The 18,076-nt window shown below is 29.4% G+C and overlaps 4 protein-coding genes across 6 annotated transcripts; 3 read left to right on the top strand and 1 right to left on the bottom strand.

The window, feature by feature from the left end:
* The first annotated feature begins 241 nt into the window (after window positions 1-241).
* LOC130892089 (uncharacterized) lies at window positions 242-1,602 on the top strand. Its single transcript, XM_057797323.1, has 2 exons — window positions 242-473; window positions 523-1,602. The coding sequence occupies exons 1-2, from the start codon at window positions 456-458 to the stop codon at window positions 823-825; spliced, it is 321 nt and encodes a 106-aa protein (XP_057653306.1). The 5' UTR covers window positions 242-455; the 3' UTR covers window positions 826-1,602.
* A 1,021-nt stretch (window positions 1,603-2,623) lies between these two features.
* LOC130892078 (peroxisomal targeting signal 1 receptor) lies at window positions 2,624-9,242 on the top strand. 2 transcript variants are annotated; one of them, XM_057797308.1, is made up of 10 exons: window positions 2,624-2,995; window positions 3,054-3,187; window positions 3,291-3,479; window positions 3,562-3,736; window positions 3,795-3,922; window positions 4,624-4,809; window positions 5,225-5,415; window positions 8,070-8,235; window positions 8,671-8,828; window positions 8,907-9,242. In XM_057797308.1, the coding sequence occupies exons 1-10, from the start codon at window positions 2,806-2,808 to the stop codon at window positions 9,109-9,111; spliced, it is 1,722 nt and encodes a 573-aa protein (XP_057653291.1). In that variant the 5' UTR covers window positions 2,624-2,805; the 3' UTR covers window positions 9,112-9,242. The 2 variants fall into 2 exon arrangements, with proteins under 2 accessions (XP_057653291.1, XP_057653290.1); XM_057797307.1 differs by having other exon boundaries at window positions 2,632-2,995; window positions 5,225-5,439.
* A 540-nt stretch (window positions 9,243-9,782) lies between these two features.
* LOC130892083 (ran-binding protein 3) lies at window positions 9,783-12,447 on the bottom strand. 2 transcript variants are annotated; one of them, XM_057797315.1, is made up of 7 exons: window positions 12,370-12,447; window positions 12,176-12,262; window positions 11,762-12,094; window positions 11,536-11,712; window positions 11,168-11,484; window positions 11,010-11,105; window positions 9,783-10,239 (listed from the first exon to the last, which is right to left on the bottom strand). In XM_057797315.1, exons 1-7 carry the CDS (start codon window positions 12,386-12,388, stop codon window positions 10,126-10,128), a joined length of 1,143 nt encoding a protein of 380 aa, XP_057653298.1. In that variant the 5' UTR covers window positions 12,389-12,447; the 3' UTR covers window positions 9,783-10,125. The 2 variants fall into 2 exon arrangements, with proteins under 2 accessions (XP_057653298.1, XP_057653299.1); XM_057797316.1 differs by having other exon boundaries at window positions 11,168-11,481; window positions 12,370-12,434.
* Window positions 12,448-13,695: 1,248 nt separating this feature from the next.
* Window positions 13,696-17,011, top strand: LOC130892081 (tanabin-like). The gene is made up of 3 exons (XM_057797312.1): window positions 13,696-14,400; window positions 15,045-15,106; window positions 16,156-17,011. The coding sequence occupies exons 1-3, from the start codon at window positions 13,857-13,859 to the stop codon at window positions 16,960-16,962; spliced, it is 1,413 nt and encodes a 470-aa protein (XP_057653295.1). The 5' UTR covers window positions 13,696-13,856; the 3' UTR covers window positions 16,963-17,011.
* The last annotated feature ends 1,065 nt before the right edge of the window (window positions 17,012-18,076 follow it).

The raw sequence follows: 18,076 nt of genomic DNA, 5'->3' as shown, positions 1-18,076 counted from the left end.
TGTGGAATTCAATATATTTAGAATGGAATAGATGTTATAAAAATCAATAAAATAGATTGTCAATACAAATACAATAATAAAGCACACCTGTTTATTGATATTTGGATAAAGTCTCGAACTTCATATTGATATAATCATATGTCAAATGAGGTTTTGACATATTGACAATTTTATTCTAGGCGTTTATTCATGGCTTAAATTTTGAATTCTTTGCAACTTTAAAAATGACAATTGATTGATTAGTTCATTTAAACTTGACAAACTATAAACAACATAACATGTTTATGTTTGAAACTTTAAAATTATAGATAAATAATAAGAAGCAAAATTTGTTAAATTCAATATCCTTAAAATACAATAGATATTATAAAAGTGAATAAAATGGAATGTCAGTATAAATATGTTTTACAAATGCATATATGACTGTAAAAATACGCAAATTTGATTAATTCACGATGCAATCTGAAAATGAGGTATGAATTACTTGTTAAGTTCGATTATTTTCTATAATTCGTGTTTTAGCTAACGGAGGTAGAGGAATCTATACAAACAGCTAATGATAGGATTAAATTTCTAGAGAAGAAATTGAAAAACCACTTCTTACCGAAACATAAACAAAAAGATTTCAAACGAGAACTATCAGATGTTAAAAAATTATTAGTTACACACCAACTGAAATTAGTACAATTAAAAACCAGAGATAAAAAATTGTCTGTGATAGCTGTTAGCGCTGGATTAATTGTAGTGGGTATGGTAATTTATATGTTTTATACTTTAATAGATGCATTCGTTTTAATGTGGGATACTTTAAGTGTGGACAATTAAATAAGGTAAAGGGCTTCTTATCTCGTGAAAATAGTTTGAAAAAATTGAATGTTTGTTTTTATTTCCTAATTTTTGTTTGTTAAATGGTAGAATACCTAAAAATATTATTTTATGATACATTTCACCGTTTCTATAGATTTTTTTATCAAAAACATAAATAATTAGTTATTATTACTAATTTTCATTTATATTATTTACATAGAACTTTCTTTCCATTACCGAAATTGGTCATTTTATATCTTAATTCCTTTATTTTTGGTTATAGAAAATCGAGTTTTTTCAAGTCTTTTTACATCATGTTTATGAAAAAAACCATATGAATAATAAAAATGAAAACTTGAATTAGTTTGGGGGCTTTAATTGTTCGATCGAAATCTTTTCACTATTACTATTTATTATAAACTAACTAACTGTGTTAAGCAAACGTGCCGCGCCTTCGCCGAATTTTAGAATTCCATTCCAGCTGGTCAGGACCGGCTCCAGGACCCATATCGCGGACTTGTTCGTAACACTATATTAAATATTTTAGTGAGATATTTCATATAATTTTTCTCGTAAATCCACCGTAAAAAACTAAATAAATTCATTGAAATAGAATAATTTTTCGATTTTCTAAACCAAAACCGTTAAATGGTATTAAATTACCTCTAAATTTATTATTTCTTAACTTATTTCTAATCAGATTGTTGTAGTTCAAATTTTGTTTATAGTTAGATAATATTCTAAATTAGTATTTATTTATAATGTAATTGTGAAATAAATGTCGATTTAAACTAATTGATGCTTTTTTTTCCACTTTTGTACTTCTTATTACTTTATTCCCGTTTCATTGTGGCAAAAAGTCATAGAAATTTTTAGATTCAATTATGTGTTCTTTGTTTTTCATAAATAATCTTTTTAAATCAATAAATTATCGCTTAAAAATTCTCGTGGAATGAACTCATGGTATGCCACACTTCTCTTGTTTTGATACTGATTGATTTCAATGAAAATAAAATCACAAACAAGTCTTAAATTCAATTAGTAAAGTAGGAATCAATTCAAACAGTCAAATTTACTATAATTTACCACAAGTTTTATTGAAATGTGTTTTTTTTTCTTATAATGTTTTTAAAATCTAGAACGTCAAAGGTGATGAGAGTTAAAAGAAATTTAATTATCAATTGTCAAGTATCCAAATAATAGTATTAAATATTCCGGTTCTATATTTTTTAGTATTATTATAATTTAATTATTACTATTATTAAATTTAAAATTGATTAAATCCTTGAATGAAATATCGTTTTTTATGAGTGAATGTTTGAAAAATACTAATTATGTTTTATTACCATTAAAATTAATATTTCCTACTCAAATAGTTATTTCCTATCATCTATGAAATAGAGTGAAACTTGGCAACACAACATCATTTTAATTTAAAAAAGATAACCTTCAATGATTATGATAACCTCGGCACATTTTTTTAATATTAATACTCTGTGAAAAATTTAATTCATATAACACAGAAAATCATTTATTTTTTAAGGCAAAATTAAAATTTATTACTATTTTGAAAGAATAATTCAACTCGCTGGATATTTCAATATTTATTTATTATAAATTAAAAAAAAACATTTTTCATTTACTTTTTATAGTTATTTTATTTCTACCTCGTATACTAAATTTAAAATCCGATAAGGTGGAGTACAACCCCCCTTTTCAGTATAAATTACGTAACCAATTCCAGGCTTTTGATTGGTTGATTTAGAAGCCGTTGTAATGATTTTTAATTTGAAAAATGATGGATTTTGACTGCACCACGCGCCTAACATATTTGACACATGAAGTTGTGGGAAAGGAAACGTCATTCATTAGACATTACGATAAGATATCGTAGTAGATAAGGTACATTACGATAATAATTTTGGTTCCACATCCACATGTAGTGTTTATGTTAATTTATACAAGTGACTATTTATCAAAGTTCAGTATATTTAAAAAATGGCGTTTAGACCTTTAACAGAAGCGGAATGTGGCCAAGCAAATCCTTTGTCCAAATTGACTTCTCATATTACCCGAGATCATACATTTTCTGATAATCATGGGCAAGTTTTTCAAAGTAGTTCAGACCAATTGGTCGAGCAATTTCTCCAAGAATCAAGAGCTGTACCTCAGACGTATAGAATGGACGGTATTGTGATATTAATAGAATTTAAACAACTTCCTATTTTACATTGATTTAATTATAGATTTGATGAGGGAAATGCATGAAATAGAATCTCAAAGGTCAGCTTTACCTCCCATCCCTGCTTCAACAGTCAAAGATCAACTACATGACAATGCTTGGGCTCTTCAATATATTGAAGATGGAAAAAGATTTAATGTAAGCTAATTTGTATTAAATTTATTAACGATCATTTATTGTATTTATAACATTGCTAATAAAAAATTGAGGATGTGAATCCTTTTAATTTGAATATTTTCAGGATGTTTATAATAACGAAAATGTGTGGGCCGAGATTATTTCACAGGAACAAAGAGAATACGGTATTGAAGCTATAGCAAATACCTGGACTAATGAAATTCTAAATAACCCTGCAGAGCAAACAAACTCGTTTCTACCAGAAGAAGCTCTAGAAGATATAGGTGAAAATTCACAGTATGTTTATTCAAAGGTAAATTTGATATAGGAAGTATTTTTTTTTATTAAAAATATTTTTACTAAAAAATTCAATTAAGGATAAATTTAACATTTAGTTCATGAGATTCATGAAGGAAGAAGGTAATGGCACTATGGAAGAAGGAAAACTGACCGAGCAAGAAGCTGCGGATTGGACTAAAGAATATTTTGAAGCAGAAGGACAAGAAAAGAGCCCTGCAGCTGTGGCTCAAAAGTGGTCAGAGGAACACCAGCAAGCACAATCTTCCAAAGGTTATTGTTATAGTTACTTTTTTAACCAAGAAATACGAGGTTGTTATTTATTTTACAGATGACGAGTTTAATTCGGAATTTTGGAATAAATTACAGGAGGAATTTAAAAAAGTTTCAGAAGCAGATGTAGATCCAGCACAACCATGGATAGATGAATTCAATTCATATTATAATACAAATACAAAGGTAAATTGGAAATTTTGGAAACAAATCACACTAAATAATTTTTTTTATTCAAATAATTGAGTTACATACCTTACCTCCTGGACAACTGTCCTCCATTCTTCTCGATGTTTTTCTTTCCTTTGCCAATTTTGGACACCTATTTCTTTTAAGCCCTGTCCTGCCATTTTATGCGCGGTTGTCCTGGTAGTTTGTGACTTTCAAGGTTTTACTGGTATGTAAGTTTGTCTCCTTGACCCTCCAGTTGAGTCTCAGTTTGACTGTAGTAGTCATTCACCTGGGGAGTACATGACCTTGTCTTGGTGGTGAAGCTTGAATGCATGAATGGGCAGAAGAAGCTCCATAGCTGTAGTGAAGGCAGTTCTTCTAGTAACTGGATGCCAGGAAGACAATATCCCCTTTTTTGGGCTTGATTATTTAGTTGGAAAGTGGTCTCACAGCACAGCAGAAAACTTTCAGAAACTTTTATTTTTTTATTATTTATTGTTGTCAACACTTTGTATTAATAAATTGTTTATAAACACCTTAATTGGATATGAAACATTAATTTCTGAATTAAAAAAGAGATTTTATCATTGTTTTATGACTTTTTATCTTTTCTAATATTTTTTTAATATCTCTTAATTCCACAGATGTCTTCTAGTGATTGTTGATTTGTCATGTACATTCATAGCTGTATTAAATCATTAACTTCTTTTTTTAAGGAGTATGAATTCAGTGACGAAAATCCCATGCTGGAAATACCAAAACCTTTAGAAAAAGGTAAAGAATTTTTAGATCTAGGAGATTTTCCAAGTGCCGTATTGTGTTTTGAAGCAGCAGTAAAACAAGAGCCCGAAAATGTCGAGGCTTGGCTTTTACTTGGTACGACACAAGCAGAGAATGAACAGGTAAAGAAGAATGTAAAACAGATTTGAATAATTATAAAATATGAAGATTACATTAAATCAAACATGAAAATTACAAAAATTTTCAACAAAGCTTTTTTTCAATTGCCGTAAACCACATTATATAAATATGGCCCTCAATACTTTTTCTGTGTTATATATTAAAAGTTGATTTCGAAGATGAAAATTTTCATAACAAAAATTGAAACTATTATTTATTAGATTTCACATAATAAATCATAATTACCAAAATTAAACTTTACATAAAACTATCGTATTATCAAAAATGGTTGTCAAATTGTGTTGGAATCTGTTATACAAGTAAAGTATCACAATATTTCCTATTTTGAAAAAATTACCAATAAAATTGTTAACTCCAATTTATCCTATTATGATGTATTTATATATATTTTTGTAGGATCCAAATGCAATATCAGCTCTTAATAAGTGCCTCCAACTAGAACCAACAAATTTAAAGGCTCTAATGGCATTAGCTGTCAGTTATACGAACGAAAGTTACTACAATCAAGCCTGTCAGATGTTACTCAATTGGTTGAAATACAATTCAAAATATCAAGAATTAATACCGCCGAATTTTAAGTTATCTGGGCAAGTTACAAGTTTGTTAGTTCAGTAAGTGATTGGTGCAGGGTTGCATGTGCTGCGGAAATTTTTTTTATTTCTAGAATAATATGAGGCACTTTGGTTAACTTTTCTTCTACTATTGGTTATTGTGAAAAAAACTAGAATATAATGATTGACATGGTTTAAGTATACGAAACTTTTTTTGTAACAGTCAATTCACCATTCACCACCATATATAATGAAAGATTAACTAAAGACATTTATAGTTACACAATCAAAATTTTATTCATCTTGTCCTATTATGCAATTATAACTCCAATTATATATTTAACTTTCGAAACTTTATTTTTAGAAATTTTACAAAATATTTAATGAACTTAATTAATCTCAATGGTAGAATTAACAAAATTTATGAAATTTCATTCGGATTTTTCTAGATGTCACTCTCCAGTTGAACATTCATAAATAAATAACTACCTTGAATGTAATTATCATACCGTGTTGTGTCATTTCGGATGATGAAAATCCAATCTTATATTTTTTTTTTCTCGAAATCCTCTAAAGGAAATAAAAATATATAAAAATCAATACACATTTTGTACATTGCTTTTTATGACTCTAACAATGTGCTTGGCTTTGAGACTCTTTTGTATACTAACTTTCACAAAACTGGAATTTCTGCTTAATTTTTTTCTTTTATATGTCGTATGGCCCATAATTGTAAAAGTGATGTTCAAAATTGTCGGAAACTAAATTAATTCATTCACAATTTTTACTATATTGTTGTCAAAAATTGACGATGTGATGCTAACCCTCCAGTTCGAAAAGTATTGTAATAATAAAATTGTACAATGAATTCTTTGTCTTGTCTCATTTTTGTTGTATATGAACGGCGAATATAAAGAATAATATCACCTCAAATTTACTAAAATGTACTTTGATTTTAGCACTTGAGTGTAGATAAGTAGAGGACGATTTAGAATACATTCCGAGGTGTTATTGAATTTCCCGAATGCAGTAAGAGGTCAACAACAAACTGATTTCTTCAAAAACTCGAATGTTAGAATGAACAAATCGGAAGTGACAACTGTGCCACAATACGTGAACAAAGAAATATTCAAAATGTTTGAAGAAAAACGTAACAATTCGAATGGCATATTATATCCCCCATCCATGGAGAAAAAAAGAAATTCAAGGAATTACTTTTTTGTGTAAACTTATCAGTCCAGGAAGATAAGAAGCCAAAACAACAAGATTGTTGTGATTAATAAAAAGAAAGTTTATTAGTGCTCACAAATTGAAGAGACTATTGATAGAATAGTAAAAAAAGCAATGAGAAAAAAACTATAGATGTTAACGAGAAGCTGCTTTTTTTTTTTAATCAAAGCTATTGATATAATAATATTCTGAATGTTAATCTAGTAACAGCAAAATGCAGTAAGCCCTACAACAATATTTATAGTAGGAGTGTATTCCCATTATATATAGGTTTATATGCATACCATTTAATTTCATAGCCTTGTAATTTCTCTCCACTTTTTTTGGTCCCTTGCTTTTTTTCTTCAGCTCTGGATGTTTTTCTCTCCACACTCGCTTCAAGATTCTGTCTTGGTCTATTCGTCCCAAGCGATTTATCAATTGCAATATTTTTGTCTTTATAAATGCGATGATCGGTGCCCCATTGAAAAGTGTATGAATATCATGGTTTGATCTTCTCTCCCAGATATCCAATCTCTGTTTGGTTTTGTCATTACCCAAGTTTCGCAGGCGTATATCAGGGTGGGTCTCAAAATTGTCTTATAAATTATGTATTTTCCCATTACCATACATAAAATATTTACCATATTGTTAAAAATTTCAGTATCAATACTATATAATAAAATATAATGCTCAGATTGTCTTCAGTCGATCACCAATTCAGTTTATTTCACTATGTGGGCTCCTGCCTTATATTTACTTTTTGATGATTCTACAATGACTAGTTATAGTTCCAAAAACATATTTTAAGTACTTCAAGGTGGGATTTGTTAGGAACCGTGGAAGCGGAAAAGTTGCAGTCCACATTATTAGCAGAGCCTGAGTTTGCTCTGTAGCATTCAAACATTTTTCTCTTCTTATACATGAAATTTATCTTTTGACACACAAAAATAAAAAAAATGCATATTAATTTCAATAACGCCGAAATAACTTGAGAAAAAGCTCCAACCACCATAAAGCCGTCTAATAAAAAATCGTTTTTTTACGGTACAAAATTTAACTTAGTGCTGAAATGGTTTATATCATTTTTATAATTATGGGCACATAATAAAATGGTACAATAATAATTGCAACATATTGACAAAAATTAATTTTTAAACATTCCTAGCATAATATATTTATAACACATTTAGAAACATGTGAAAATAAACTAAGAATCTATTTGTATAAGGCTGTGGTCAATTGCTTGAATGTTTTTTGGGCTATTGGGTCCCTTTATCGAAAATAAGTGTTTATACTTGACGTTTCGTCAACTAATACAGTTTACATCTTCAGAATTTGTTTGCTGCAACTGCCTCAGTTGGCAAAACGTCAAATAGAAATAGTTATTTTCGTCGTCGGTGTCTGATAACCCAAGAAGCTTTCAATTATGTAATTATGATACTAAATTAATATTAACTTTTATTGTTTTATAAATTTAGAACGGATCATAAGGCAATTCAAGATTTATACATTAAGGCAGCGCAAAGGAATCCCCAACATGTGGATTATGAAGTTCAGTGCGGATTAGGTGTTTTATTTAATTTAACTAGTGAATATAATAAAGCCGCAGACTGCTTTACAGCGGCGCTTTCAGTTAAACCCGACGTAAGTATATATATATAACTACAAAGATATTTTTTTAAACCTATGTCGGTTGATTAAAATTTTTCTTATTATAACCGTTAAAAACAGCTTCACCCTCAAACATAATCCAGATTTAATACAAAACGTACGTGCACAACGGCGTCTTTTATTATTGAGGATATTGGTTAGCAAATGGTAAAGTCGATCGTAACTCAGATTGTCCGTTAAAGTGAATTTAACACTTGCCTGTCTTCCGGTTCCATAGATAGATAATGTCAAGTAGGGCACGACCTATGTGCTTAACTGTCCTTGGCCGCACACTATTTTACTATGAATCAATTATTATCGATACTTTTGCAGAATTGACCTGTAAGTTTATTGTAGACAATTATCACTAGGAGTGACTTATAATCTCCTCAGTTGCATATATGATTTAGATATATATGAATATTGCAGGATGCTAGACTTTGGAATAGACTTGGCGCTACTCTAGCTAATGGGATGCGACCAGAAGAAGCAGTAGATGCTTACCACCATGCACTCAATTTATCTCCTGGTTTTATTAGGGCGAGATACAATGTAGGAATTACTTGTATAAATTTAAATGCATATAGGTATGTTATTTTCGTAATATTTTTAATTTTATTTAATTCTCACTAATTTATGAATTGAATTGATATATTTTTTTGTAGGGAAGCTGCCGAGCACTTTTTAACTGCTCTAAATCAGCAAGCGAGGGGAAAGGATGTGATGAACTCAGGTTCTATGTCGCAAATGTCGGATACCATATGGTCAACTTTACGTATGTGCGTTTCGTTGATGAATAGAGGGGACCTCAAACCTTTTGTCGATAAAAGAGATTTGAAAGAATTGAATAAAGCGTTCGGGATAGACTGAGAGCGTTTCACTGTAGTTTGAAGGTTTAAGTATAAAAGAAAAAATAATAATGAAAACTTGTTATTTTTTTATGAATATATTGGTGGCATACTCCCTAAGTTTGAAATATATTATTGTTAAACACGCCTTTGTATTATTATTTATCTTCCTAACGTCAATTTATTTACTAGTTTAAATATATATATTTTACAGTTTCGTAATGAATTACAAGCTGTAGTAACTGGCACATCCTCTCAAAAATAAAACTACTAGTTTCTCTTTCTCTTTAGACTTCTGTGGAGGATACCAAAAATATTAAATCTTTAGATTTAGGGTCGTTATTATGAAGTCCGGTTGACCGAAGTTTGAGATTCAAGGCGAGTTTACGTATTATAAACGTTAGCCAGGGGTCGAACAGATGGTTGACTGTCAGACCTAGCTCCCGATGATCATCATCCAGCCATTGTTTGCGCACCCCTGTTACTCAGGCAAGGGAATACAAAAACCCAAGTTAAGTAAAGTCCATTTATCGTACTAATTATACAAAAACAACAAGTGTAATCAGTAGATTTCACTGCCATGTAAATGTTCTCCTAAACATATTGTTATCAATTTATATTGTAGCTGTAGGATAAAGAACTTTTATATTATTTAGCATCCCTATGCGGTTTCTCAATTTTTAGTAAAATTCATTTCAAATTTAAAAGATATTTAATATTCATTATACATTTCTATAAGTAAGAAAATTTGTCGTAATTTTTTCGAAATTTTTAATTCAAAGAAATAAAACACCGAATTCTAAATCTGATTTTGTTTTTTCAATTATTATTATTCATATTAAATAAAAGACTCATACACACATTCTACTTTCTGATTCACCCATAACGAGGTTATTACTTCCATATAGACTAATTTATAGATATATTTGTGTAAAAGTATAGAAAAGAATTTTTCTCTTCAATGTATCAATCACATTTATCAGTAAAAATCGGTTTTTTAAATCTTAAAATCTGTTGTTGTTTTTTTGTATGTACATTAATTCTTTTCTGGTGCAGCTTCATCGTTTTTTTTGCGTTTTTGTGCTGCAATCTCCTTCTCCAATCTATTCTGCAGATGCGTGTATAATTTATTGGTATCTTCTATATTACTCTAAAACAAAAAAGTCATTGTTAAGTATGTCAACTGTTTGGTTATAATTAATAGTAATCAAACCTCCACAGATAACTGGGTTTAATAATTGTGAACACAAACATTTAGTTTACTAAAGTACTAATGGTTAAACAGAAATGAACAAATAATTTTAAGGAGTTGAAAAACTAGTGGAGATAGGAATCAGTCAAACGCAGAAAAGCTAAGGCCAAAACTACAGTTTGGTTCTGGTCAAAATTTGTTATAGCCCAGTTACTGGAGGCTACAGGTACAAGTTAAAATTTTTTACAAGTACTTTAAAATAGGCTAATTGTTATAAAAAAAACTACAGAGGTCTATCAATTTCTCAGACATAAAAAAAATTTGGAGAATCATTTTGATTTTCAAAATTTCCCGTCTGTGATGGAGATAGAAGAAAAAAAGAATACTACGTTGTAGGGTATTTTCCTCGATAAAAAGGCCCCCTACACCTTTTTTGTAAAACCTATAATTTTCACAGAAAAAAATTTAGAAAGTATTAATGCATTATGCTTTTCCTGAAACTCTCAACAAAAAGTTTCAGGAAAATTGACCGAAACCTCACTACTTATGGTACCCTTGGAGTCTTCAGGAGTAGTTTTAGTGGGTTAGGGGGTTTTGTGCCCCATTAAGACTTTTAATCAGTTTGCTTGAAACTCTATACAAGGTGTGAGGTGACTACATTAGTATAAAATTACCTCATTTTCTAATAAAATCGTATCAACTTTTATGATGTAACATATTAAACTTACCATAACTAAGAAAACTTTAATTTCTCCATTTACATCCACCGCAGTTATTCTAATACTTTTTTCGCTTGCCTTATCTACAACCATTTCTGGCCAAATCTAATAAGAAAAATTTAAATTTTCAATGCATTTTGAGATTATTAGAGAATTAATAAACGCACCTTTGTATTTAAAACGACTCTCAAACTTCCGAATGTTCTGAAAACCAACCTACTTCCCAAATAACCCAAGCTGTAATCCCCGCATAAATCATTGAGTCTTAATGTACCCCTCCCCAGTTCTAACCAATTACTAGAAACCTTATTGAAGGAAAATAATTTGCAAGAAATATTTAAAATATTTGTTTCATTTTCCTCGCCGGTTATAACTTCAACTTCTTCATATTTCCTCTTAACAGCTCTAGATTCCTCATATTCTTTAGCAGATTCGCTCAAGGATTTTGTGTCTTTATCTTTTGTGAGAGAATCTCCTCGATCTACTGTAAAAATAAACTTGAAGTATATAAATGAAAAATATTGTGAGTGATTACCTTTTAATTCAGTTTTAATAGCACTACTAAATAACATATTAGAAGTACCATTGGACTCTACACTTGTAGATGCCTTTAGTTCTTGATTTTCTGCAGCAATTACTCTTTCTTTCAAGTTTTCACCAAATACAAACGAACTACTTGATACTTTGGGATCGAGGGATTGTGTTTTTGAATCTGCAACTTGATAATTAATAACATAAATATATATCATTAAAAATCTTACCATTGTGTATTGTTTTGTCAGGTACTACCAAAGGCACAAACTTCAGCATTTCTCCATTTACTTTCGTATCACTATTTTCAATTTGTTCACTATTATTGACCTTAACACTAGAGTTTTTAGAAAACGGATTAAGCAAACTGGGTTTTAATATAGGAGGAGTAACATTATTACTGTTAATATTAAATTGTGGTGGTTTTAGAATCCCTCTTGATACTTTATTTTGAGAAGATGCAAAAGGATTTGAACTTAATAACGAAGGTTTTAACGACGGGCTACACATTTTGAATTCCCCATCTTTTAACTTTTGCATGTTCTTGTCGTTTTCTTCAGTTTCTGAAATTATTAAAAAACTGTTAAAATACCTATACTCTCTATCAAATTATTCACCAGATGTGATTATACATTTAAATTTACCTTTATCGTTAGATTCTTCAGGTCCATCTATCTTCATTATAATGGGAGGTTGCAATACTCCTGGTCTCCGATTATCTTCAGTAGAATCTAAAAAAATTATTTAAATAATGCAAGTTTTTGTTTATTAATGAAAAAATATTAAACATTATATTACTGTACTCTTAATAATGATTTCATGTTTTTAAACAACATACTTTTATGCGAATCCTCCATTTTTACGTATTACCAATAAATAAATAATACCTTCACGCAAGTGTTGCCAACTAAAAAATCCGTCAAATGTGTCATTTCAATTGATTGTACCAGAAAATATTGACCGTTGTTAATATTACAACACTTTAGATTTATAATATGTTCATAATTTAAATCACAATATCAAATTCTATTTTTTTGTCAACAGAATATAATTATATAAACAAAACTTACCAAATGGTTACTGGTTAGTTAGTAATATTCTTGGGAGTTTAATCACTCGAAAAATTTAACTTTTTTGATACGTCTACTGATTAAACAAAAAACAATATAAACAAAAGCGATTCAAAAAGATGAATTCGAAAGATTGATATTTTTATATAAATTTTATATGAAACGTCCCCTCATCGTGCTAATATTGAGCATTTATTATCTTTATAATTAACAAAGCGTATAATGTCGGTGTCCCATGTATTTGATTTACGAGGTAAGATTGAGCAAAAAATGTTTTGCGTGACTCGTGTATCCATTTTGCGCACTTTTAAAAATATTTCTCACCCACAATCTTCGGGGTCTTTGTACTTAAGCCCTTTTCTGTTTTATAAAGATAAGTAATACGTTATTCTCATTACGTATATAACTTTGACAGAGCTGCAGTTGTGGATAATCCATATTTATTTCAATTGCTGATATGCCAACTCGAAATTACCAAACAAAACAATAATATATTGAAAAATTAATCTAAAAACCGTCCGATTTCGTAATAAGTTTAACAAAACTCAATTTTTCCTACGTTGGATGGATTATTAATAATTTTCGGATGAAAATACGCGCCAAAATTTTTGACCAATAGGATCGTCGTCGGGAATACCTAAAGCCGGTGTCTCATGCATCAGATTTCCGATATTTATATATAACAGGGTTCCCAGCTTAAGGGTTTTTTCCCCTAATTTAGGGAGAATAATGTGGGATGGAATGTTTTTAGGGGTATTTTTTTTAACTTCAAATATTTTTTTTATTTCAAATTAAGTAAAATAAAGGCCTGGGAAATTATTTAAGTCAATATATATGATTTTAAAAAACCAGAATCTTACGAAAATGATTTGTTAATTGAATTTTTCGATTATTTATGAATATAGAATTTAAAAACTGATGTTGCTGAATGAAATTATTTATTTATATTTGAAATTTATTACTTGTTTAATGATATTTTTAATCTCATTTACTTGAAACTATTCAACTATTTATTTTATAAAAAATAAAAGTTTTATTAGAAGGAATCTATAGTAATTGTGGGTATTTTAGGGGTTTTAGGGAGATGAATTTTTGAGTGTTGGGAACACTGGTTTATAACTACATAATATTATTATACATAATTTTTAACATGTGGAATGGGTTATGTCGTGCTGCAATATTAACCAAAATTTAATTTGTTTTTATAAATTAGAATATTTTAAAGAATAATTTGAATTAGTTTATATTTTAAGCTATGACTAAACGAAAAAATGATAGTAGTAGTGATAACGGCGAGGTTAAATCTACAAAGAAATCTAATTCAATAAATCAGTCGTACATTCAAACAGCAAATTTAATGTCTAAAACAAAGCTATTTGATAGGGGTTTAAGCTTGAACCCGAATGGGATATTGCCAAATATTAAAGTGGAAAATCCTTCTGAACGTAGTGAAAGCGAAGATGTTTCTCCAAAATCTAAAAAAAAGTCTAAATCAAAAAACAAACAGAAAGATAATACTGTTATTAGTGATAATGAAAGAGAGTCCACTATAGCATTATTACTAAACGAGACTAAAGAAAAGGTTTTAAAAAATAAATCGAAAAAATCATCAAAACATAAGAATCAAGATTTACAGAATGATGCTGTTTCTATGAAAGTATTAGCCAATATTAAAAGTGAAATCGAAGAAGAATATTCTGTAGATTCTAATGAAGCACAATATGTTGATACTAATGAGGAATGCCTAAACGGAAATGATGGAGTGACTTACATTAATCAAGAACAGGAAGATGAAAACAGTGAGTATATAGAATTTTGATTAAAATAAAAGTTTTTTTTATTTGAACATTTATACCTAACTATAATATATGTTTTTTTCAAATTTTAAAATAAAAAAAACATAGTACAATTGTATGAATCGATTTTATCCACATTTTACTGAAACAAAAGTCTCCTTTTGCCTTTGGTTGTATATAAGGACCCATATAATTTAAATTGAATGAACCTATATGTTGGCTATGTGATTACAGGCCAAATCACAGTTATTTAATGCAAATTACCATAAGGACTCCTCACCTAGTATAGTGAAAATAAAATATTTATAGTTATATAATTTGACTTATGTTTGATCCTAATTTAATTAGTAATTATGTAGTTGGAATTGGTAAATCTTCTACATGGTTGAAATGCAAAACGAGTTTGTAGCAAATTGCCAAATAATGTTAGTTCTTGCCTAAAAGAGCCAAATATTTTTCCATGTTCTCTTATACTACAAATAATGAGGGAACTGCTCTGTCAGCATTTACAACAATATTATTTTATAATTATGTCATGATCTCCATATGACTCATACCAATGGTTCTAAAGCAGTTTTAACAGATTACTAAAAACAACAACTAACAGTAATAAACTAATACTTAGTTAAATGTATTTTTTTTTGTAGTTGTGTCTTCGGTGGAAAAAAAAATTCATCTATTACAGGATATCAGGCTCATTCCAGTAAAGGTAAATATTACTCTTATCATCATCAGTAGTAACGGTTGGATATTTTATGGGGCAACATCTAAAACAAATTTTAAGCCTTAAAAATGTGTGTGGGAATAATTTTTAGCTGAGAAAAAATCGTATGGTACCTTACTGGAGAATAAAACCATTACTTCCCTTGGTAGGGGTCTTTATTAATACTAATTAGGATGAAGTTCACAGACAGGTTCGAATGTGATGATGGAACAGGAGCAGCATTTTTTCTGTTTACTATGTTGGAGCATTATCAATAAAACAATGCTTGGTGGTGCTATGGTGCCTTATAAATTCAGTTCAAACTGTTGTTATAGTGACAGACTCAAAATCAGTCTTACAAGCTATTGAAGGGTCTCAAAGAAATATTTCTAATCAGGAACTCATTTTTGGAATAAAAAACTTATAGGGTAAAAAGTCATAGGTAATGAGAAGGTAGATCATGAAATAAAAGAAATTAGAAGAGTACAGATGAAGAGAAGCTTACAGTAACCTCAGCTAAATATGGTAAATGTATCATACAAAAAGTTTTCATAGGAAGTTGGCTACTGTGGACCAAAAAAACATTCCAAACTTTACATGGTTCATTCTGTTAGTTAGTAGACAATTTGTGTGAACGGGAATTTTGACATCAGAGGTGTGATAAAGCTCTGTAAATTATAGGTGATGCCATATTTCAATGATACTTTGTTTGTCTTATCATTTTCTTCGAACTTTTTCGATTTTCCATTATAGTGGTGAGATCTCTTTTTTGTTCTACTTTTGGATTTTCCATAATCTACTTTGTTTATATTGTGTCTGGTGTTGTTTTGATTGACTATTGACCTTTTCTGTTTGATTTTTTCACTTGACATGTACTGTGAAAATTCTTCTAATAATTAACTAGCAAAATATTCGCTTTTGATAGTTGTAGTTTTATTCCGGTGAACCTTCATAAACTGGGTAATCTACAGTCACCATCGATCATATTTTTCTACACAAAAATCCAACTAAAATCTTATAAATAGTGTACTTGATTAAATTTAATATATTTTTAGGACCTAACTACCCAGGAGCAGCTCAATGAATTATACCCCAAATTAAGGAAAATTGATTTACATACTAAAATGAAAGTGAAAGATTCAGTTGATGTTTATTTACTGCACGTGCCTAAAAGTGTGAATCCAGAAAACTTATTGAATTCAGAAATAAATCTGGAAGAAAGCTGTAGGGTTAACATAGATGGTGACAGTTATACAATTAAACCGACATCCAACGTACCCGACCCAACTCTTGTGTTGAATAATAAGACAGAAATATTACATTTCAAAAAAAATCTTGTATTGGAAAAATATATAAAGGCTAATAAAGAACCTAAGATACCATCGAAAGAAAAATTTATAGTGCCTCTACCAAGTCACTTGAAAAACCGTCATCCGTTGTTTGGGTCTAATTATGAAGATAGAATACAATTAGATGAAACAATTGAGGAGAAACTAGATGAAGCATTGAAGAATTTACTTAAACCTTCCAAGAGCAAAAAACATAAGAAAGTCGAAAAAGCAAATAACGCTATGGGTCATAGTACACTATTACCAGATGTTTCGCTAACTAATGATTTTAGTTTTGATTTGAGTTCAATTTCATCAACAAAGAAGACAAAGAAGATCAAACAGGAAAACGATGATTATTCCTTTATTGCTGATCTTTTTAAAACCGAAGATCAGAAACAGAAAAAACAAAAAATTAGTAAAAACAAAAAAGATATAGCACACAGCGAAGAAGTAAATGATGAAATAAAAGTATTTAAAAGAAAGTTAGAGCCACTGGACTCTAGTCCAAAGAAAAAGAAAAAGAAAAAATAAAATGTTTTTTAACGTTTTTTCGATTGCATATATATTTTTAAAAAGAGAATTCATTGTTATTTTCACCTTGAAATAAATTGCTATAGGGAAGATGGTATGATACTATCAGCTCTGAGATAATAAGATTTTTCTAATTTTTACATATAAAATCAAATTCATTGAGGTAACAAGTTATGAAAAGTGAAATATTTACAAAATATATTGACTACTAACATAAATTAAAACAAGTTGAATCTCCGCACACCCAATTATTAGTTGGAAAAATTGAGGGTCAGAAGTTTCAGTTTAATTGTGCAAATTAGAACGGAATCACCATAAAGGTTAAGGTTAAACCATACATGAACTGCTACTTTTTCTATTCTTCCGCCAAAAAGAAAAGTGACAAAATATGTAGTAGGACTAAAATCAATCAGTGGAGATGTTCAATTTGGTTATTTTTTTTATTTCAATTCCATTCATTCATGAATTTCAATTCATCCATTCCTATTTTTATCGCATTTCAATTAGTAACAAAAAAAAACATTTTTTAATTTTTATTTATAGGAATCAATAAAGAATAGACCATGGTCTATTCTAAAAAACTGAAGAATCGTATTTTTGGTTAGGTTAGGTAGTAGTATTTGTAATGATTTCTACCTCGTTAAGAGGATTTGTTCGATTTTCAAAAATGTTAGACATTTTTTGATCCCAATTAGTCGCGAACTGCCAAAGCGCGTGTCTCGATAAGCGACAACACAACACGTACGAGTCGTGTCACATCTCCCAATTTGCACCTATCCTTAGAATATCGGAACAGACTGAATTTCCTGTGTATCTAGCCAACAAGTTTATATACCAGTTAAACCAAAATAATCAAACTTTTTAGACATGCCTCGTATACATCATTTTACATTTTCGTAATTTCCTACTTGATATTGTTGAAAATATTAATATCCTCTTTCATTTTATTGATATAGCTTTGTTTTGTGTCATTAAAATTTTATAAATAATTCATTAATTTCGATTCCACTGAGCACTCACTACAATCACGATCCTTCCATTTCCACTTAGTCCAAAACGTTATTATATTAAATTCAAGTGGAATGGCAAAACAGAAAAAATAAAGGGAAAGTTT

Source organism: Diorhabda carinulata, chromosome 3 (genome assembly GCF_026250575.1).
Source record: "Diorhabda carinulata isolate Delta chromosome 3, icDioCari1.1, whole genome shotgun sequence".
NCBI classification, from domain to species: domain Eukaryota; kingdom Metazoa; phylum Arthropoda; class Insecta; order Coleoptera; family Chrysomelidae; genus Diorhabda; species Diorhabda carinulata.
Note: the sequence above shows the minus strand (reverse complement) of the source record. Positions and strands in the feature narration are given on the sequence as shown.

Coding starts and splice junctions, on each gene's coding strand:
- LOC130892083 (XM_057797315.1), bottom strand. Junction 12,095..12,175: donor TGAAGAATCTAACGATAAAG/GTAAATTTAAAT, acceptor TAATAATTTCAG/AAACTGAAGAAAACGACAAG. Junction 11,485..11,535: donor TATTAAAACTGAATTAAAAG/GTAATCACTCAC, acceptor TTATTTTTACAG/TAGATCGAGGAGATTCTCTC.
- LOC130892081 (XM_057797312.1), top strand. CDS start 13,857: ATGACTAAACGAAAAAATGATAGTAGTAGTGATAACGGCGAGGTTAAA. Junction 14,401..15,044: donor AGAACAGGAAGATGAAAACA/GTGAGTATATAG, acceptor TTTTTTTTGTAG/TTGTGTCTTCGGTGGAAAAA. Junction 15,107..16,155: donor TCAGGCTCATTCCAGTAAAG/GTAAATATTACT, acceptor ATATATTTTTAG/GACCTAACTACCCAGGAGCA.
- LOC130892078 (XM_057797307.1), top strand. CDS start 2,806: ATGGCGTTTAGACCTTTAACAGAAGCGGAATGTGGCCAAGCAAATCCT. Junction 2,996..3,053: donor TCAGACGTATAGAATGGACG/GTATTGTGATAT, acceptor ATTTAATTATAG/ATTTGATGAGGGAAATGCAT. Junction 3,737..3,794: donor GCAAGCACAATCTTCCAAAG/GTTATTGTTATA, acceptor TTTATTTTACAG/ATGACGAGTTTAATTCGGAA.